We start from the raw sequence: 21453 nt of genomic DNA, 5'->3' as shown, positions 1-21453 counted from the left end.
CGGTGGCGGCCGGAAGGGTCCGCGTTGCCGTGGCGACGGGGCCCAGCCTCCATGGCGGTGCCGAGCTGGCTGGAGAGGCTGCGGGCTGCCAGCAAGACAGCGCTGGTGCAGGACGGTAACCGCGGCGGGAGAGCCCCCTCCTGCCACACGATGTGCTTTGGGGTGACCCCAAAGCGGGCGGAAAGGGGTTTTGGGGGAAGGAGAAGCGCTCCCGGGGACAGCCGTGCACCCGGAACAGGGCACCCGGAGAGGACACAGGGCCAGCAGCGCGGGGACGCGGCGCCAGGCAGTGGGATAGTCCATACATCCAGGGATAGGTGTATTCCTACTTATCCTCACCCCTGCCTTGCCTTTAGGGAAGCGGAAGATCCACTACCTGTTCGAGGATGGGAAGGAGATGGCTGAGGAGTACGACGTGAAGACCGGTCAGTTAGTGGGTAAGTGGTGCTCTCGACTGGCCCCAGCAGCGGGGCTGCGCTCTTGGGACTGGTCAGGAACAAATTGCCCCTTAATATTCTGGACACACGCATGCCTGCAGCAGAATGTTGTAGGGACATAAGTATGGTTCGGTTTGGGCCCAGGGCTCTCTGACTTCCATGGCTTAGCACCTTGTTTTAGGCCAAGATGTCTCCCAAACAGCTCATCTGGCTGCTGAGAAAACTGGAGGTGTTTAGTCTGGAGAAGAGAAGGCTCAGGGGGTACCTTATCGCTCCCTACAACTACCTAAAAGGAGGTCATAGTGAGGAGGGGGTCGATCTCTTCTCCCAAGTAACAAGTGATAGGACAAGAGGTAACGGCCTCAAGCTGCGCCAGGGGAGGTTTAGAGTGGAGATTAGGAAAAATTTCGTCACCAAAAGGGCATTCAAGCATTGGAACAGGCTGCCCAGGGCAGTGGTAGAGTCACCGTCCCTGGCAGTGTTCACAAACCTTGTAGATGAGGCCCTCAGTGACATGGTTTAGTGGTGGACTTAGCAGTCCTGGGGTACTTGATGATCTTGAAGGTCTTTTCCAACCTAGTTGATTTCTGTGATTCTGTCACAACAGACTTGGATACACTAAATGGGATTACCATCTTGCATGGCCAGGCACTGAGTCTGTAGCACATGCTGGGGTGAAATAGGCTTTCTGGTGGCTTCTGCAACCACAAACAAACAAGGTGTCAGTTATAGGTCTTGTCCGAAACCACATCAGCTGCAGCATGAACCCCATCACGGCTTCAGCACCACTGTCCTGGGTTCAGCTATAGCAGTCATTTTTCTCCTGCTTAGTAGCTGGTGCAGTGCTGTGTTTTTTAACTTTCAGCCTGGGAACAGCGCTGATAACACCGATGTTTTTAGTTGTTGCTAAGTAATGTTTATTCCAACCAAGGACTTTCTCAGTCTCATGCTTTGCCAGGGAGGAGGGGAAGCCGGGAGGAAGCAGAGACAGGACACCTGACCCAAACTAGCCAAAGGGGTATTCCATACCACAGCACGTCATGCCCAGTATATAAACCGGGGGGAGTTACCCGGAAGGCCCAGATCACTGCTCGGGTCGGGCTGGGTATCGGTCGGCGGGTGGTGAGCAATTGTATCCTCTCCCCTTGTTATTTCACTAATCGTTATTATCATTGGTGGTAGCAGTAGTGGTTTTGTGTTATACCTTAGTTGCGGGACTGCTCTTATCTCAACCCGTGGGAGTTACATTCTTCCCATTCTCCTCCCCATCCCTCCGGGAGCGGAGGGAGGAAGAAGGGGGGGGGGGGGGAGTGAGCGAGCGGCTGTGTGGTTCTGAGTTACCGGCTGGGCTCAAACCACGACAGTTCTTTTTGGCGCCCAACGTGGGGCTCGAAAGGTTGAGATAACGACAGATCTGACCAGAGTGTGTTTAATCATATTTGTGATAAGCATTCATTGTTACTAATCGTCACAATGGTGATTATTTGGCTCTCAGACGTGTTGCGCTTGATCTCAGAGTTTCAGCATGTTGTACCTTACTTACAGCCACTATTTGCTGTTTTAGCGTTTATCGGCTGGGGGGCCTGGGCTAAGGTTCTTGTTTCACTGTACTTCATGGTAATGACTTGTAATACAATAGACTCATTGATCATGAAACTGGTCTGGTTTGTGCTTCCAGCGTGGCCATCACCACTATACATTGGGAGGTATATAATGAAATATTTTAGCAATTGCATATCTTTTTTTTTCTCCTCGGGGGGTAAACTTACGAAGGAAGCATTCTCTTTCACCCCCCGTTCCCCCACTAGCCTATTTGCAACAGCAATTGAGAGTTCTGAAGGTTTTAGATGGCCTTTGAGTACCCTTGAAACCTGCCTGCTGATTGTGCTGGGGATCAGCATGTTGGCAAACATACGGAGTGTGTTTTACCCACGGCCATCCCGTCGTAGGAACATCCTATTTCGTTTAATGTCAAAAATTCAGCAGTATCAGGTTCGAATCTGGTCTAGGGTTAGACGACGATATAGGAGGACCACCAGGAGATTTTCCCTGAGGCTGGACAGTTATGAGTGGCAGGGTGTGTGGGATAGTATGGGCAAGTACCTAGGCCAGCGGGCCCCTCCAGTGCTTTGGAACTTCACCACTGAACAAGTGCAACATCCGGAAAAACTAGTAAAACACTTAAACGAGGTGTGCTGTCGTCCTGGTTACACCAGAGAGGGACAAATTTTGGCAACGTGCTGGGGCTTGGCCTATGCCTACAGAGCCCTGCTCAACACTATCCAGCACCTTCAAAGGGAAAAAAATGTCTCTGGATCTGATGGCAAAGCAACAGACAACGCAGCTATGCCAACTACAAGCACAGCAGCTACTCAGACCCTGACCACAACAGTCAACACAGCTACTCCAAGTACAGCAGCTACATCAACCCCAGTGACAAGCACAACAGCTACTCAAACCCTGACCACAACAGACAGCGCAACTACTCCAACTTCAAATACAGCAGTTACACCAACCCCAGTGACAAGCACAGTAGCTACTCAAACCCCGACAGCAACAGACAATGTGGCTACTCCAAGCACCGCAGCCACACCAACCCCAGTGACATGCACAGTAGCTACTCAAACCCCGACAGCAACAGACAATATGGCTACTCCAAGCACTGCAGCTACACCAACCCCAGTGACAAGCACAGTAGCTACTCAAACCCCGACAGCAACAGATAATGCAGCTGTTGGTGTTACTCAACTCCCAAGCACAACAGCTGCACCAACCCCAGCAATAGACATTGCAACCACTCCAATCCTAGTGGCAGACACTGCAGCCACTCCAACCACAGTGACAAACACTGCAGCTAAACCAAATGTCCAGTTTGTGACAATGTCTGTTGCCCCTGTAAGCAAAAGCAGACGAAAGGCACAAAGAGCAACCCGCGAAGCGAAGAAAGATGAAGACCCAGTGCCATTACTATATGCAACAGCACCTGAACAAGAGTTACTACTACGTGGGTCAGAGGAAGAGGAAGAAGAAGAAGAGGTCACTTCTCGACCCCGGACCTCAACCGAACTACGGAATATGCGAAAAGATTTCACCCGTCTTCCAGGGGAGCACATTGTCACCTGGTTGCTCCGGTGCTGGGACAATGGGGCCGACGGTCATGAACTAGAAGGTAGGGAAGCCAAGCAGCTGGGATCACTTGCTAAGGAAGGAGGAATTGACAAAGCGATTGCAAGAGAGAAGCGAGCCCTCAGTCTTTGGAGGCGGCTCCTGGCAGCTGTGAAGGAAAGGTTTCCCTACAAAGACGATATTACGAATCGCTCAGCCAACTGGACCACGATAGAGAAAGGCATCCAGTCCCTGAGGGAATCAGCCATTATAGAGATGATCTATCGTAGGCCGGATTCCAGGAACACATCCGTAGACCCAGATGAAGTCGAATGTACACAACCCATGTGGCGGAAACTTACACGGAGTGCGCCATCATCATATGCCCACACATTGGCATCAATGACCTGGAATGACGGAGTATCACCAACAGTGGATTTCCTGATTCGTCAACTCCGAGAGTTCGAAGACAATCTCACCCCTTCCATCATTTCAGCTGTGGAAAAACTGTCCCAGGAGTTCAAACAATTGAGAGACGATTTATCCGATCTATCCAGCTCTCCACGCGTACCAACCCATGTCTCAGCTATCAACAGAAGGCGCCCTACTGCTCGAGAAAGAAAATATACGAGGTACGCCACGTAGATGCTCATGTACCCAAGAGTCGGGCCACTGAGGAACACCAGAATAACCAGCAAGTGGATAAAGCTGCTAAGATTAAAGTGGCTCAGATGGACTTGGATTGGCAACATAAGGGTGAATTATTTTTAGCCCGGTGGGCCCATGACACCTCAGGCCATCAAGGCAGAGATGCAACATATAGATGGGCTCGTGATCGAGGGGTGGACTTAACGATGGACACTATTGCCCAGGTTATTCACGAATGTGAAACATGTGCTGCAATTAAGCAAGCCAAGCGGTTAAAGCCTCTCTGGTATGGAGGACGATGGCTGAAGTACAAATATAGGGAGGCCTGGCAGATTGACTATATCACACTCCCACCAACCCGCCAGGGCAAGCGCTATGTGCTTACCATGGTGGAAGCAACCACCGGCTGGCTGGAAACATACGCTGTGTCCCATGCCACTGCCCGGAACACTATCCTGGGCCTTGAGAAACAAGTCTTGTGGCGACACGGCACCCCAGAGAGAATTGAGTCAGACAATGGGACTCATTTCCGGAACAACCTCATAGACACTTGGGCCAAAGAGCATGGCATTGAGTGGGTATACCACATCCCCTACCATGCACCAGCCTCTGGGAAAATCGAACGGTACAATGGGCTGTTAAAAACTACACTGAGAGCAATGGGTGGTGGGACTTTCAAACACTGGGATACACATTTACCAAAAGCCACCTGGTTGGTCAACAGTAGGGGATCTGCCAACAGGGCTGGCCCAGCCCAATCAGAACTTTTACGTACTGTAGAGGGGGATAAAGTTCCTGTGGTGCACATAAAGAATTTGTTGGGGAAGACAGTCTGGGTTATTCCTGCTTCAGGTAAAGGCAAACCCACTCGTGGGGTTGCTTTTGCTCAGGGACCTGGATATACTTGGTGGGTAATGCGGGAAGATGGGGAAGTCCGATGTGTACCTCAAGGGGATTTGATTTTGGGGGAAAACAGCCAATGAACTCAATTGTACGCTGTTGCCTGCTCTATAACACTTTTATAGCCCACCAGCTAGATATCTTCAGGTCACCAGCCATTGACCCTGACTTCCCTCCGATCATCACCTCAACAAAGAATGAATTTTGAGGAAACCAGACGAGCTCAGCAGTGACCAGATGAGTTTGGCGGTATCATCAGCAGGCAACAATCCAACACTATGTACCGTCCCTCCTGCCCTGAAAGACTATTACAAGAGATGGAGCCTGACATCATGGACTGGATGAGTTCAGCAATTTTACAGGGATTGGTCCATGGACTAGGGAACGATATCTTTCTCTGTGTGTGGGTGTGGGTGTATATATATGTGTATATATGGGACAGGGGTGATGGTGTGCTGAGAGATGTGGGATCTGAGCATGACGTGAATGGTATGGAACAAGGGGTGGATACTGTCCTGGGTTCAGCTATAGCAGTCATTTTTCTCCTGCTTAGTAGCTGGTGCAGTGCTGTGTTTTTTAACTTTCAGCCTGGGAACAACGCTGATAACACCGATGTTTTTTGTTGTTGCTAAGTAATGTTTATTCCAACCAAGGACTTTCTCAGTCTCATGCTTTGCCAGGGAGGAGGGGAAGCCGGGAGGAAGCAGAGACAGGACACCTGACCCAAACTAGCCAAAGGGGTATTCCATACCACAGCACGTCATGCCCAGTATATAAACCGGGGGGAGTTACCCGGAAGGCCCAGATCACTGCTCGGGTCGGGCTGGGTATCGGTCGGCGGGTGGTGAGCAATTGTATCCTCTCCCCTTGTTATTTCACTAATCGTTATTATCATTGGTGGTAGCAGTAGTGGTTTTGTGTTATACCTTAGTTGCGGGACTGCTCTTATCTCAACCCGTGGGAGTTACATTCTTCCCATTCTCCTCCCCATCCCTCCGGGAGCGGAGGGAGGAAGAAGGGGGGGGGGGGGGAGTGAGCGAGCGGCTGTGTGGTTCTGAGTTACCGGCTGGGCTCAAACCACGACAACCACTTAGCAAAAAAAGGCACTTCAGGAGTAGGCCAGTTAAGAGATCCACTCACACCAAAGTGAAAGTGGCTGGAATGAATACGTGTATCTCCATATCATCTCAGTGCACTGCGCAGCTTTGCTAGTCATTTGCTGGAGGAGTTCTTATAAAGCAGAATAATGAAAACCCTTCTTCTCCCTTCAACAGGTAGAAGATGGAGAGAGAAGAATACCCTCGGGGGCTCTGGCAAGTGGCAGGTTGAAGTGGGAGAGCCAACCTCGCCGCTCTTGGGAGCACTGGAATCAGAGCTCATAAAGGAAAGCAGCTCCAATGTATGTAAGGGTCTGCAAGCACGACTGCACCTAAAACTACCTAGCCTTGTGATTACATCAGTAGATCACTCAAAGCCCCAAAAGACAGCCTTAACCTGCCCAGCACTTTACTAGAAATCAGCCCAAATCTGTGGGGCTGGTAGAAAAAAAAGCACAGGTTAGGTTCTTTTAAGGTCTTCAAGAGGTTTGTAGTTTTCTTAAGTAGAGAAACTCTACTGCTGTGTTGGCCAGCTAATATTCTGGCTTCTGAAAGAGTAGGCTGAAAGGAACGCCAGTGCCAGGACAAGTCAGTGGATGGAAAGCAGAGATCATGACAATGAAAGGCTGACACCGGCAGTGTGTTGCAGGCTGCTCCTTAGCATAGCATGGCTTGTTTCATCTTCACATCCCTATAACTTAGGGGGCAGAGGTTTTAGCCTCTCACCGTCTTTTCTACAGACCTGAAATGCAAGCACAACCCTGCACAGCAAATTGGGGGAGAGCCAGGTTTGAATCCAGCAGGTCCCTAGAGTAGGCAGAGCTCAGTATTCATTTGCCTGGGAGGGAGAGGTCCAGTTTCCCTGTAAGCCTGTACTGAAAGACTGCCTCGCTGAACACTTTCAGTTTCCTATAAGCAGGGCAGGTAGTGCCCTGGGTAAAGGCAGAGCAGTGCTTTCTCTGGAAAAGTGATGCTCAGGCAGTTTATAGAATTACTCCCTAGTGCTCCTGTATGAAAGAAGAGCTACTCCCACGTGGAGCCTCTCAAGGTAGTACAGGAAGAAGAGGACAGGGAGGAGAGGAGATAGGTGGAGGGGCCTTGCTAAAGGTACTTGTTTGCTGTAGCCTGTCTTCATGAGGAAGGATACCCTAAGCAGCTTCCAGTGGCGGATCCGTAACCTGCCTTACCCCAAGGAGGTCTACAGCGTCTCTGTGGAGGAGGAGCAGCGCTGCTGTGTCATCCGGACCACCAACAAGAAGTCAGTAAGGACAGCACTGCCAGTGCTGACAGTCCCTCGGGGTGGGCTGGCACAGAGGGCAGGCCAGTGACTGCATAGGGGGGTGTCCTCTCTTGCCTTCTATCCCCAGTATACAAGGGCTGAGGGGTCCCACCTTGCAGCTGCTTGTCTCCTGGCATCCAATTTCCACTCCCAACTGCCCCAGACATGTTTACGGTAGAGTCCCTCAAGCTCTGTGCTGGCCTTTGCAAACTTACCTCACAGTTCCAGTAGCATGGTGTTTGCCCTGTTCTTTCCCTGTCAAATGTTACTCCTTTAGGAAAATAAATTAAGAGCCTTGCAGACCTTATGCAGCTAGACCATTCCATCCTCTCCCTGACATGATGCTTTGATCTAGTCATTGCATCTGCAGGATTCACCAGGTACAGCAAAGTTGTAGGCACTCAGGCAGACAGCTCTCCCTGCATAAACCTGTCCTGTAGTCGCAGTGCCAATGACATGATCTAGGGGTAGCAAGAAAAAGGCTGAATCTGGAAAGGAAGCACCACAATATTCTGCCAAAAGAAATCTGAGATGGGAGGGAAGAAAGAATTAGAAAGAAAAAAGGCTTTTAAGTATTATCTTACTCTCTGTCAGTACATGGCATGAGATACACTGTGCCCCAAAGCATTTGCAGCCTCCGTGAGATAAGGCAGAATGAACAGTATTATTGGGAAAAGATAGCAAGAAACGAGTATTAGAACAAGGGAGGGTATTGGAAGATAAGTGAAAGCTATTTACAAACTGGGATAATACACCAGCATGGGCAGGCTGCTCTCTGCTCGCCTTCGCTCCCGACATTGCTGCAGAACAGATCAGATTCGTGGGTAAACTCAACCCGCTTCCCACCCTGCCCTCTTTGTAGCTGGCTGTAGGTGGTGCTGTTGGCAAAGAACTGCTCCGCTTTGACTGCTAAACGCCTTTCAGATCGCAGAACCCGCACATCTTGAGGCAAGGGGATGTTTGAGCTCTGCACATGAGCACACCTGCATGCTCAAAAGCAGGAGGAGGCTAGACAGGAGGAAGGGAGAGTCCACCCCAGGAAAACAGCAAGCAGTTACAGCTCTAAATCAGAAAGATGCTGGCCTAGATGCACGCAGAGGGATTCACAGGAAGAGTGTTGCTTTAGTAGGGAGACCAGTGTAGGAAAGATGAAGGAGACTGCCATCAGCCACACATGGGTACGCATGGAGCTAGGACAGGAAGGGACTATGTTAGCCTAAGTCCAACCACATACTATCACAGACAGGTTTAGCTACTCCCAGTCCAATAATAGTAGCGTGTATGTGGGAACTTCCTTGCCCAAGTAGGTGCTGTAAAGGTAAAATGTACCACTAAGGCTTCACCCATATCCTACCTGACTTCAAGCTTTTTTGTACCCCTCTCAGGAAAACAGTAGAGTCCCCCACAAGCAGTTGACACCTACCCACTTGTAGGCTAGTGTCAGAGAGAGTTGAAGGACCCAGCAGTGGCTCACGGCCTGCATATGACAGTTAAGGAATTCTGGAATTAAAGCTGAAAGTCACCTCACTGGGGACAAGAATGACTTTGCTGTCAGTAGAGAGCAGGGACAGACTCCAGCACCAGAACACTTAGTACCAGCTCCAGGATATCTTATACCATTTCTCTTGGGTCTTGGCCAGGATAAGGCACACTCAGCAACTAATTCCAAGATAGCAACAAAGGCATGGAGTGCACAGAGAGCATGCAGCTCACTACGGGAGAGGAAGGAAACCTCGGAGCCTCTCCAGCCCTTGGAAGTCGGCCACGCTGCTTCTGAGCAGCAGAGCTGTGCTGACCACCAGCCAGAGGCACAGCAACGGCGTGGGTTGCCAAGTCACTACTGAGTAGCTCAGCTCTAAATTCTCAGCATACCAGTAGCAGTTTTCCCTACAGGCCGACAAAAAGTGAGTTTCCAGTAGGAAAAATAATAGAGGTGACTTCACACACGCACTGTGGATCTCGGGTCAGGAACCATGCTCAGAGTGCAGTACTGTCCTTGGCCATGGGGTGAGAGGCGAGGGCAGAGAATCTGCCTGCCTCAGCAGGGATAACCACCCATCTGCTGCCTCCCTAGCTCAGACAGGAGCTCTTCACTTCCACCAGTCACTCCCATTCCCTCTGGCCACGGCAAGGGCTGCTCAAGTGGGATTTGCTTAAAACCTCTTGCTGTAAAATAAATCCATTAAACTAAACTCTAAAAACAAACCCAGAAAGCCACCTCCCCGAACGCCAAACCTGATTCAATTATTGTAGCGAGAGGCAGTGGTAATGTTAGGAGGAGGAGGGGGTGGCCAGGCAGATCTGGTTTCCTTTGATCTTGTCACAGATTTTAGTTTGAGGCCAGCCAAAGCCATTCTTCTCCCCTTCTCCTTAGTCCTGGGGCAGCAGAATGCTGCTGTTTCATTGATGACTCCCAAGGCCCTTTGAAACAGTGGGGTTTTTTCTGTGTACTGCTTTTTTTTCTTTTTTTTTTCTTTTTTTTTTTTTTTTTTTGTCTAATCGGTAAGAAGTTAACACTTCCTTAACATGTCTTTGTGTTCATCTAATCTCTGCTGTTTAACCTTTGACATCTCCCTTATTATCCATGTCTGCCACCTTTTCCAAATACCGACAGCAGTGACAACACAGAACGGTTTGAGCCCTGCGGTAACAAGCTGCGTACATTCCTCCCACTGCACCAGGAGAGCCATTTGCCCTTTGTAGCTGTTTTCACCGTGACTTGGAAAATAAACTGCAATTTGGGCAGAGGTAGCTAGAGAAGCCAAGCCTCACACACAGCCAGCTGAATGCAGAAGAACCCCTCGTGGTATGACAGCAGCCGCTGCCTGTTCGCACTCTGCTCTGGGCAACTCGGTACTAGCTCCAGGCCAAGTTCTTGGGGAAGATGATTGCCCACGAGAGTGCTGTGAGAGATTAAGAACCCAGCCATGCCTCTAGGTGGGAATAGGACCACCAGTGTACTTGGTGCAGCCCCAGAGAGAAGCAGCAGATGCAGGGCAAGCCATGCCAAGCAAGAAAGGTCTCAGGCAAACAGACACAGGCCTACAAGGTTCCGGTCCCCAAGTCTTAGGAAATCTTTTAGTTACCTAGACAGCAAATAGCGCCTCCCATTCTGAGACATATTCCCTTTCCTTCATACTGAGCAAAGCCCAAGATTTGGCCAGTAGAGAGACACAGGCTGGATAGGGAGGTGGCAAAACCCTCTCTGCATAGCAAGAGGGCAAAAAAAACAGGTTTAGAAAGAATTGCAACACAAAATGGCTCATCACACAGGAAAGTTACTGCCCTGTGTCACAGGGCACAAGAGCTTTAACAGCTGTTTGGACAAGAGCTAATGGGAGCTGATACTTAGAGGGAATGAGAGGCCATGAGCAGGGACAAAGACAAGGGACACCTGTCTCTAACCGTGTCTGGCACTACTCAAGGGCAAGCTGGAAGGACCAAGCTTGCTCTTACACACCACAACCCTTCAGGACTTTGCCTGCTCTGATTTCCAGTTTGGAGGTTTTGTTTGTAGTGCCTGGGGGCACCAGCAGGCACACAACATGGCACAGCATTCTCCTGCCAACCCTGAGAGGTCTGGTTGTCCTCGTCTATGCCTTGCAGAACAGCACTCTGTAGTTCAGCACTGCTAACAGGGAATAGGAACCCCACCTTCCTCATTTCTGTCTCCTCTCTCATTTGTAGGTACTACAAGAAGTTCTCTATTCCTGACCTGGACCGATACCAGCTCCCCTTGGACTCAGCTGCTCTGAGCTTCACCCATGCCAACAACACCCTGATCATCACGGTGAGGTTTTAGCCATGCAGAACAGCACTTTGCCCTTCTCTTTATGTCCACAAAGAAGTTAAAATTGTTACACGTGGGGAAACGAGGCAGAGAAGGGTGATGTGCTGATCAGTGATGAGCCTCCTTCTCTATACATGGTCAGTGGGAGCTTCAGATTACACTGGGAGTGCTGACACTAGCCAGGACAGCCCAGGCTGCAGGAGGGGCCCTGCTTGCTGCTCAAGGTGACTTACAGATGGAAGAGTGTCTGCCGTGGCCCATTTTCCATGTATTCCCTTGCTCAAACCTGAGCATGCCTCCACTCTCAGTGACAAGAAGTTTCTCTTGCCCCAGAGCATAATAAGGGTTAAGAGTCCAAGGACCTGCTGCACTTAGAGGTCTCAGTCTTAAAGTTTAAAATCGCCTGCTGCTTTGTGTCAGAGAGGACACACTTCCACACACGTGGTGGAAGTGAGAAACTAGCAAAGCGGGCACTTCCTTCTTGTGGCAAGGAGCAGACGGAGGCAGACAGACACTTTTGAGCAGCAGGTGCTTGTCTTAAATATAGAAGCCAGCTACCCAGAGAGCATCCCCTCTGAGGGAATCCTTGCAGCAGAGCTGGGGGTGCACATGCAGAGGAAATAGGCCAAGAGGAGCACCTTGAGTCTGTCTGAGCTTCTGTTTGCTACAGGCCAAACCCTTGATGAAAAGCACCTGCACCCACCACTGAACTGCAGCTGGGTGAGGCCTCTGAGAACAGAGGAACTGCAACTCTTCTGCATCTGCCTCAAAAAAAAAAAAAAGCAAGCATATTTTATATACATGCTTATCACACACACACATATTACACATGTAAGCATACAGTCAGGGAGCACACCAGGGATCTGCTTGACACAGGTTGCCAGGATATTCCAGAGGGGTTGGTGGGAGCCAGGACTCCACATCCAGCTGTGAAGTTTTACTTGCACTGTAAGACACCCCAGATTTGGCAGATGTGCCTAGCTTGATGGCACCACCTCTCCAAACGGGCTTTGGAGGCAGCTGGTAACAGAAGGGCCTCACTTGGCAGGAGGGCCCCAGCTGTGCTGGCAGCACATGGCTCCAGTTGGTCTGCTTGGAGCAGAGGCTCAAGAGGAGTGCTAAAGACATTTCTTTCTGTCCCACAGTACCAGAAGCCAAAGGAGATCCTGGCTGCAGAAGAGCAGCTGCAGAAGGAGCTGAAGAAGGTAAAGGCAGCTAACAGTGGAGATGGCGACTGTAAGACCCAGTAGGAAGTGGCTGCTAAGAGGCTGAAGCAGCTCTCTGGCATGGCTTCATGGTATTTATTTTGCCTTTTCTAATAAAAATTAGTCCTGTTGTTAATAGAGACATTTGGAGGAATCTTTGTATGCCCAGGGAGATGGCAGGGTGGTCAATCTCTTTACTGCCTGGCCCGCTGATTTACACAGATGTTTATGATCCTTCTATGAGTTGTGGGAAGCTGCAGCACGCAAAGGAAGAGCACCACATCCACAGCCAGCAGCCCACTCCCCATCCTCTGTGAGCAGAAGTGACATGAAAGCTGGGTAGTTCCCCTTGGGAATTCCCTCTGTCTGCCACCATCGCTGAGGGCAGTAACATTTGGAAAACAAGACACCCCCCTCCTCACACCCGTTACCTGTGTGGGATGTGCTTGGAAGCAACTCCTTCCTGTGCTGTAGTGCAAGGTCCTCCATGCAGTTAGAAGGATGCTCTGGTATCTCTGCACACATCAATGCTTAGACCTGACTGGGCACAGGCTATGAAACAGGGTGTTGAGGAGGACACCCAACTGCTTCCTTAATGCCAGCCATGCGCAGTGTGCTGTGCAGAGCTGCCTTCATTTGCATGGCATGGAGGGGAAAGCAGCCACAGGGGCTGCTGAGCAGAGCGCAGGAACTGAAATGCAGCTGCTTTCATCTGCATGGCACAGAGGGGAGAGCAGCGACAGGGGCTGCTGGCCAGCTCCTGAGTAGCATTAGCACACTCCATCCATGAAGGCACAAACACAAACCTCGCCACACAAACCCCATGCACAGCACAGGGACAGCCCCTGCAGTGCTGCTTTAGTGACTAGCCCTCCAACCAGCTGCTGTCCCTCCCCTGCACCAGCATCCTGTGCTTTGATTTCTGAATGTCCTTCCATCCTGGTTCATATTTGAACAGCTCCTACCCAAACCAACCCTACTTTTAAGGGAGCCAGTCACAGGCTCCTAGTGTAGCTCCCCTGACAAGTACTACTTTCAAACAATGAAAGCTTAGAGCCTGGGTGGCATCCCCAGTTAGAGCCTCACTGCTGGGTGGCTCCAGGACCCACTGGCATGGTTTTCCTAAGACAATGGAGGCACCATTGACTGGCAGAGTTCATCAGAGCCAGCATTCCCCAATGTCACCTAGGATGTGAGGGTGCATCCTTCTACCCACCAGCACTGGCACCACCACTGGACTGCAGCTCTTCTCCAGGCTTCAGCCAGGAAGCACCTAAAAGCAGCTGGGAGAGAACAGGACCCACCAACTTCGGCTGCAGGAAAGAAACAGCAGGACTAGCAACAGCAGTGTTGCAGGCAGGCCTGTCACGGGAGGAGTCTCCTGCACCAGTGATACTTGTTCACCTGCTCAGCTGACATGCTCATTCCTACTCTGGGCCTTGCCCAAGTCCCACTGTAATAAAGAACCTCTCCTCCCACCCCATAGTTACTCTGGTTCCTTCACAGCCTCTCCCTGGGGACACTGCCAAAGACATTTAATATCTCCATCCCTCCCTCCCAGGTGAGGAGCTGGTTGGTTCCACTCCCTCCCTGCTCTTGCAGGGGCTCCAGCAAACATCTCATTCCAATTTTTGTGCATCACAAGGGAAAAGCAGCCTCTTGACAGTGGAAATTACCCATTAAGTTCTAACAAAGCACCATGCTGGGTGCTTCGCCCTAGAAGTGCTCCCCCTTTGCGATACAAAACCTCTCCTTTTACCTATCCAGGATTCCCAAACTCACAGGCAAGTAGGGTTCACACACCTTCCCCCAAACAGGACCAGACCCCAGACACCACTGCATTCACCCACAGCACATTCATCCCCACACATCCACATTCATCCAGACAGCACTGAGCACGCTGAAAGCTACAGTTGTTCTCGGTCCCAATTTGGGTTGAGATGGTTGACACAAAAAGGAGTGGAGCCCACTTCCGTGTGCCCACAAGATCCATCAAGGCCTTGGTGTCTGCTGTTTCATCGTGCAGACAGCAAGCAAAATGCAGATCCTACTTTTTGAATTCTTGTTTGAAAAAGCGACCTGAGATCCAGGATACCAAAAACTGCCTTCAATGCAGCAGCATCACAGGGTCTAGTTAGGGAGAGAGAACTGTAAGACAGCGTCTGAAAATAGGTCCAACCTCCTCCGCCCAGCCAGGCCTCTGCAACCAGCCCAGTTTGAACTTGAAACAACACATACAGTCTCTTTTGTTTCCCTTCAGAGTTTTTATTTAGCAAAACGTGAACATTTCAGCCCTGCCAAGTGCACAGGCTGACCTGACGGCCAGCTTGGGGAGGCATACACTGAAAGCAGGGCTGGCTCTGCCTTTTAGTTCAATTCTTGCTCTTGGTTGCAAATGACAACACAAGCAGCTCAGGAGAGCAAGCGCAGGTGAAAGGTGAGCCCGGCTGCAGGCACCTTTCCCTTCCACCAAATCCATCCACCCCACACACAGCCTAGGCTTCCTTCACATGGCTCAGAGCTTGGCTGACCCCAGCCTGACCAACACACATAGCTGATAGGGCATCCCGGCTCAACTTGCCCCTCAAATGCTGTATCCCCAGAAAACAAAAGAATAAAAAAGAAAAAAATAAAAATGTTAAGAAACCAAACCCTGACTTACACAAAATAAAAAGGTTAAAAGGTAAAGGACAACAGGCTGTTATTTCCACTAACAGGCAGGTGAGGTTGAGAAAGTCTGGCCCTTTGTGCACTCTTCATTGTAGCTTTCTGGTAGGCAAAAAAAAAGATCCCTTCAAAAGCCTTGGGGGCCATTCTCACCTCTCCTGCCCTGTGGTTCCCTGAGCCAAGTGTTAACTCTGCTTTGGGGTGACCAGAAGCAGCTGTGGTGCCCTTTCACGGCGCTGTGAAGTCTAGGACGTGCAGGGCTGATGCCAGGGCAGCGTACAGATGGGTGGTACTGAAACGGAGGCAGTACACTGGGCTGCTGGTGGGTGAGGACAGGTGAAAGCTCTGCAAGAAAACACGAGAAACAACCTTTCAAAGAAGGGTCAGCACAAAGACCACAACCAGTATTACAGACGCAGTGGCCAAGATGGCCACTTTTCCCTGCATAGAGGTTAGGTTCCCCACAGTGGGCTCACCCCAAAGGCAGCCCAGCAGCCCCTCTCCCTTCTTCTAGAGAGACATGGGCACTGGGCTGCCAGAGAACAATTCAGAAGCTCTGCTGCTGCCAGGCCTCAGCCAGCTCTCACCTGCAGGCACCGAGTCTGCCGCTTATCCCAGAGGCGCACCACACCATAGTAAGAAGAGCCACTGGCAATCATATGGTTCTTATCACTCCTTATGCAGTACAGGGCACTGTCATGGGGCTCTTCCCACTCCTGGACACACTTCCTGCATGGACAACACAAACCAGAGCTGAGCGTCCACTCCTCCACCACTGGAGCTGAGCCTCACTTTGTCTGAAGGAGCTAATTCAGCTGCAGGTGAGTCCCCAGATACTGCACAAGGAAAGCCAAGGATCCCCATGTGGGCCTCAGATGCCAGCAGGGTAGGCTCACCTGGTGCTGGTCCGTATATCCCAGTAGCGGATGTAGGTGTCATACCCACAAGAAAGGAGAAGGGAGGGCGTTTCGTAGAAGACGTCAAGGACTCCAGCTCCACGGTGGAAGTCAGTCCCTAAACAAGTCAACAGCTGACCACTGCAATGAAACACAATAGGGGAAGAGTCATTCAGGGCAAAGTGCCCTTCCAATTCAGCTGGCCACAGCAGAGATGGCATCACAGGAGTCTCCTAGATCTTGTTTCTGTGATCTAACAGAATGCAAAAGTCTGCACAGTTGTCTTCTCCCTCCCCCAGCTTCTGCTGCTGGTTGGGCCACTAACTGTCATGGAGGGTGACCAGCTGGAGTCACAACTATAAGAGAACAGGCACAGCTGACCCCCGGCAGAACAGGGTCATTCTCCCTGGGAGAAGTGACCAGTAGTCCATAGGAGACAATTATCACCTTAGTCAAACTCCAGCACTTTTGTGCAACAGCCACTTACCTGGTCAGTCCCAACCCATCTCAGACTCCGTCCTTCAAAATACTGCCCACTGCGCTATTTCCCCACGTCTTTGACACACAGCTCAGATCCACAGGCAAGTCAGACTCTCCTGGCCCAGTCTGCCATGGCTGCTCTCCTCAGTCCCCTCCAGTTACACTGGCTACTGCAACCCCTGTTATCTGGGGCTGAACATGACAGGTCAAGAGCAACCACTGCAAGGCTGCTCTGGAGATGACTTTGCAAAGGCTAGCTTTTCTTTTTAATAACCTCCTCCTTTTTAATTCCTCGCTTGCTGTGAAAGAGCAAAAGCAAGATCTCCATGAAGCTCTAAGCCAGATGCTTTCTCACCATATCACTCTGCTGCTTTTTCATGTGCAGAACCAGCAGCAAACCAGGTGGATGATGCCTGGTAAGGGCAAACCCTACTAGACTGCAAGAAGGAGCTTGAGACCCTTCCCTGGGCCATATGAAATTGCATTAGGCACATGGCACAGCCTGTCCCCAGTATCACTCCACTTGCCCAGCAGCCAGCAACACCCAGCCATAGTAGACTCTTGGAGGGGGCAATCTGCCCAGCTGCTTGAAAGGGCCACCTATTGCAAACCCTCCTTTCCTTCCTCTTCATACTCTCCAAATCAAAACTGCTGGACACAATAAACCTTGAAGCACCTGCTTTTCAAACCCTGCCGCACGGCCACCCCTCTCCAACAGGCTCTTGGTTCTCAGGACAATGAAGCGGTCCTGAAAGCCAACAGCACGGATCCCGCAGTGGGGTCACTCCCAGCATCTCCCCCCATTATTTTGTTACTTTCTGCTCCTTGATCCAGCATCACACAGTTCTGAGGCACATCGCCAAATGCCTTAATTCTGTCTGTAATCTGGGCTAAAGCCCTCGTCGGGGGATAAAGACCACACAAAAGGAGAAATAGAGTCCCGGGAGATGTAAAACAAGTAAACACCTTTGTGTCAGGAGAGAGAAATCGCTGATAAAGCAGATTAGCGCCTCGAGCCCTGGTGTCCCCAGATCAGAAGGCGAGCCCTGGCCGATCTTTGCAGCCAGCACGCTTCTATGATCACAGAGCTGGCGGCATGCTGGGGCCAGCCTGTTTCCCCACAGTCACTCTCCAAAGAGCAGATTATGTAGAATAACAATTTCTTTGTGGCTGTGTAATTCCCTCCGTGACCGTGGCTGTGGGCAGCTACATTGGCCCTTGATGCCAGGGCCCTAGCAACCATTTAGAGAGGCCAACCAGCCCTAGCGATGGCCCCCCCGTGCAAACCTCTCGGACAAGCTTTAACATCAAGTGCATGAATTAATCCCCCCCAACACGAATCCAGGGGTGCTGGCTTATTGGACTTTGTGTTTCTGCAGGCAAGGGATCGAGGGGATTCCAGCCCTCAGCCCTTTGCAACCTTCTCACAATACATTAACCCTTGGAAGGTTACTTACAAACTGACCCAGCAGCAACTCTGCACCTGTGTGCAGGTCGAGAGGCTGAAGCATTTGCAGTTTGAGCACTGGGCGCAAGAGTTGTGGGGTTTGGCTGGGGCAGATGGGTCCTCAGCTCCACCATGGAGAGAGGCATGGATGGAGCTTTGGCTCTTGACAGAGCTCTGGCACTTCCCTGCCCCTCCAAGCACACAGATCTCCTCCACCTGCCATTCTGCAAAGCCAGCAGGACAGATGGACATGCACACAACCCTTCTCAAGGTTTCCACAAAGCTTTCTTCATCTGATAGGTTATATGTGTGACCCAGAGTTGTGAGACATACAACAGAAGTATGAGGAGTCAGCTGCTCTCCCAAACAAGCACCCTTGGACTACCTGTGAGATGCATAAGGGGCCAGACTGTCCAACCAGCAGAGTCCTCTGCCCATTGCTCAGGCAGGAGCAGAGTTACAGGAGATGAGCAATCTCAGCGAGCCCTCAGCAGCACAAGCAGCCTGGACCTCTCTCCCCACTTCTGCATGCTACTGCATTGGTTTGGGTTGTTTCGCAGGGTAGCTCCCGGGCTGGTGTCCTGAACATGTGGCAGTCTGGGAGGGAAAACGAGGATGGGCAGCTGCACATGGGCCATGCATCCCAGCAGCACATCCTGCTCACTAGCTGAAGCCTGTTGGTGTTACTTTCCCTCCACCATTTCCCTGCTAATACACCTTTAATATGTAAAGGACTAAGTGAGCTCAGGGAGAGAGGAGCATTATGCTGGGGAAAGGTAGCAGGATGCAGAAGCACATCAGTGATCTTTTACTCACTGGAACCAGCCCTCTTCCTCTCCTCAGATGCTTGAAACAAATCACAGCAGATGTCCTCACAACCTCCCACCTCTGAAAAAGCACTCATCACACCCAGAGTGAGCCTGGCCACGCTACAGCTTGTCTTCCATCTCCCGGAGCAGACCTCAGTCTGTAACGGTGCAAGATGGCAGCGATTTTTCATGGCAGGCTGGTGATTTCTCCAAGCAAAAAATTTCAGCATCAAAGGGACAGGAGAAACCAGACTGGATTCCCACTTTCAGAGCTTCCTGTGCAACACGGAACACCACACACGTGCCTCATTCCCAGCATTCCTCCATGCCTTCACACCCCACTGCAGTGGTACCCAAGTATCCCAGAGTCACTAGTGTTTTCCTCCCTCCACTTCCCTTTACAGCCTAGGCAACAAAAAAGAAGGAAAACAAAAGGGTGAGGGGGGAAAGGATTAGTTTTTCTCTACCAGCAGGAAAGGAGCACAGATACTTGCAAGTTACTGCAGCAAAGCAAACCTTGCTTTGCAGGTTTGTTAATCAGTTCAATTCTCCTGCTCCAAGAATAGGTCAGCCAAAGCAGCTTTCAACTGGGAGGTCCAGCCCCTGCGTACAGCAGTGGTCCTTAAGCAGTTTACAGAAACAACACATTAGTTGCTACAGTGAAGCACTTATATCTGACGCCAGGGGAAAATCATACTGTGCTGTACACTGTGCACACAAACCAAAGACCCGAGTGTTCTGGCACAGGCACACTTAAACTGATGAAGATGCAGAACACAATACTTCCCCCATGTTTCAGCAGATTAAGGTGTCTCTGGAGCAGCTACCACCACGCCAGGCCAGCTCCATGTCCCTGCAGCGCACACGGCCATGCTGAGCCCATGCTGGGAAAGGAACTCTGCCACCACAACTCTCCCAGCCTTAGGATCACAAGTTAGTACCCACAAATTGTCTGGTCTTCATTATCCCAACTACTCCCTGCCATCAAACCCCAGTCCCCAACAGCTTCCACATCCTAGGGAGTAAAACCCACAGCTAATCCTTAATAATCCATAAAGGATCAAGATAAGCCATCAAGGGGAGATAGAAAAGCAGTAGATACACCAGCACATCACTCATTGTTTTCTAACAACTTAGATGGGCAGAAAATATCTACTCAATGAGGGATAGAAAAAGATGTGATAGTTACCTTGAACCTTGTTTCTCACCAGGATCACAAACATGACAGGTTTCCTAGAAAGAGCACTCTAGAGCCAGAGCTCTTGGCTTCAGCACCTTAACCACAAAGCACCTGGGCCAACACACAGCCTACAGACACACAGGTCCTGCTGAGCATCCAGGGCTCAGCAGGAAACTCACAGATATTCCCAGTATCTTCCACTTTCTCTTAAGCATCTAGACAGACTGAAATCATATTGGCAGTCATCCAGTACCAGCCCACAGGAAACAGAGCCAGTGCAAATGCAGCAGCCTGTTTTGTCCCTAGCACAGGAAAGCTGTGTTAGCAACAGGCTCTGGACTTGTTGCCGGTAGAACAAGATGTTTAAACGAAGTCCCTGTGCCTGGGAAATGTATCAAACCCACGAGTCCAAAAATGAAAGGCATTTTGTTCAGGAACTATAAGGAATCCTTTGATTCATCTCCATCAATTCCCATGTTCTTCAGAAAACAAGACTTTAAAAAATTACTTTTCAAAATAAGCTATTTGTTCAGGATTTCCACATTTCACTCTCTTCATGCTGGCCATCTAGCCATGAGCACTGCTATCATGATACCTCCAGAAGATAGGAGCCTTCTACCCTGGAAGCAAAGAGAACTTCAAAGGAATGTCAGAAACAATCTGATTTAGGTTGTTTTTGCCATTTTAAAGACAGCTTAAGGCTCTATTCCTCCTCACCCCAGCAATATGCAGACAAAATAAGATCGGTCATGGCAGAACCCAGATGGTTAGTTTCCAGATAACCCATGGGATGCTGCTATCACCAAGTTAAAGCTATATACAGCCTCCCAAGCTACACTGATTATTTGTGTTACCATAAAAGCTCAGATTTCCCCAAGACCTTGCTGATAGCTGGAGTCCAAAAGAAGTCTGCGCCTCCCTCCCTGTACCCTGCCCATTTGCTGCAGGTCTTGGCCAGCTGTCTCCAATACCCATGAACTACGCCCCAAAAGCTGGAATGAAACAATAAACTTGTTTCCCCCCACCCTCAATTTCTGGTGACCCCAATTCCCTAAACCTGATATTACACAAATATGCAAATTCTAGGAAACTGCTGAATCCAGAGCATCTGCTGAAAACAGAGACATGTGAAATTAAGGCCATACTCATTTGCTCTGCAAGCCTCATCTGTAAACTGTGATCATCCATCAAAGAGAAGTCATTGCACATAAGCAGGTGGCTATTCAGAAACTGAGCAGAGCTCTAAACCACTATTTTAGCCCCAATAACTATTTACAACAAGCCAGGTGAGGAGCATATACTTTAAAAAAAGTGCAAAGAGCACCATTCAGCTCAAAACACTGGGATATTTAAGCTGAGTATCAAGCACAGGAAGGAAACAAAATCCATTTAAAAACCATTATCCAGAGTGCAGCATTTGCACAACTTCTGTCATTCAAGTTGAAGAGTGCACCAAAACCAAAGGGAAGAGCTGAGCTGTTGCCTCTTCCAGGTCTTTGCAACAGCAGCTGAG

The 21453-nt window shown here is 50.2% G+C and overlaps 2 protein-coding genes across 3 annotated transcripts in view; one reads left to right on the top strand and one right to left on the bottom strand.

Annotated features, from left to right (window-relative positions):
* The first annotated feature begins 17 nt into the window (after positions 1–17).
* On the top strand, positions 18–12603 carry DPCD (deleted in primary ciliary dyskinesia homolog (mouse)). Its single transcript, XM_030486124.1, has 6 exons — positions 18–115; positions 357–437; positions 6365–6489; positions 7312–7445; positions 11154–11256; positions 12402–12603. The coding sequence occupies exons 1-6, from the start codon at positions 52–54 to the stop codon at positions 12504–12506; spliced, it is 612 nt and encodes a 203-aa protein (XP_030341984.1). The 5' UTR covers positions 18–51; the 3' UTR covers positions 12507–12603.
* A 2102-nt stretch (positions 12604–14705) lies between these two features.
* The window catches only part of FBXW4 (F-box and WD repeat domain containing 4), a 62487-nt gene continuing 55739 nt past the window's right edge, over positions 14706–21453 (bottom strand). For both annotated transcript variants that reach the window (XM_030486123.1, XM_030486122.2), the window contains 3 exons: positions 16025–16165; positions 15716–15857; positions 14706–15473 (listed from right to left, as the gene is read on the bottom strand). In XM_030486123.1, coding sequence (XP_030341983.1) covers positions 15357–15473; positions 15716–15857; positions 16025–16165 — 400 coding nt within the window. In that variant the 3' untranslated portion in view covers positions 14706–15356. The remainder of the gene's footprint in view (positions 15474–15715; positions 15858–16024; positions 16166–21453) is intronic.

This window comes from Strigops habroptila, chromosome 5 (genome assembly GCF_004027225.2).
Source record: "Strigops habroptila isolate Jane chromosome 5, bStrHab1.2.pri, whole genome shotgun sequence".
Lineage (NCBI taxonomy): Eukaryota > Metazoa > Chordata > Aves > Psittaciformes > Psittacidae > Strigops > Strigops habroptila.
This window is presented reverse-complemented; position numbering and strand designations above follow the sequence as displayed.

Excerpts from the sequence above, each read along its gene's own strand:
- DPCD (XM_030486124.1), top strand. The coding sequence starts at position 52 with ATGGCGGTGCCGAGCTGGCTGGAGAGGCTGCGGGCTGCCAGCAAGACA. Across the intron at positions 438-6,364 it reads GAAGACCGGTCAGTTAGTGG|GTAGAAGATGGAGAGAGAAG; the intron begins GTAAGTGGTGCT and ends TCCCTTCAACAG. Across the intron at positions 11,257-12,401 it reads ACAACACCCTGATCATCACG|TACCAGAAGCCAAAGGAGAT; the intron begins GTGAGGTTTTAG and ends TCTGTCCCACAG.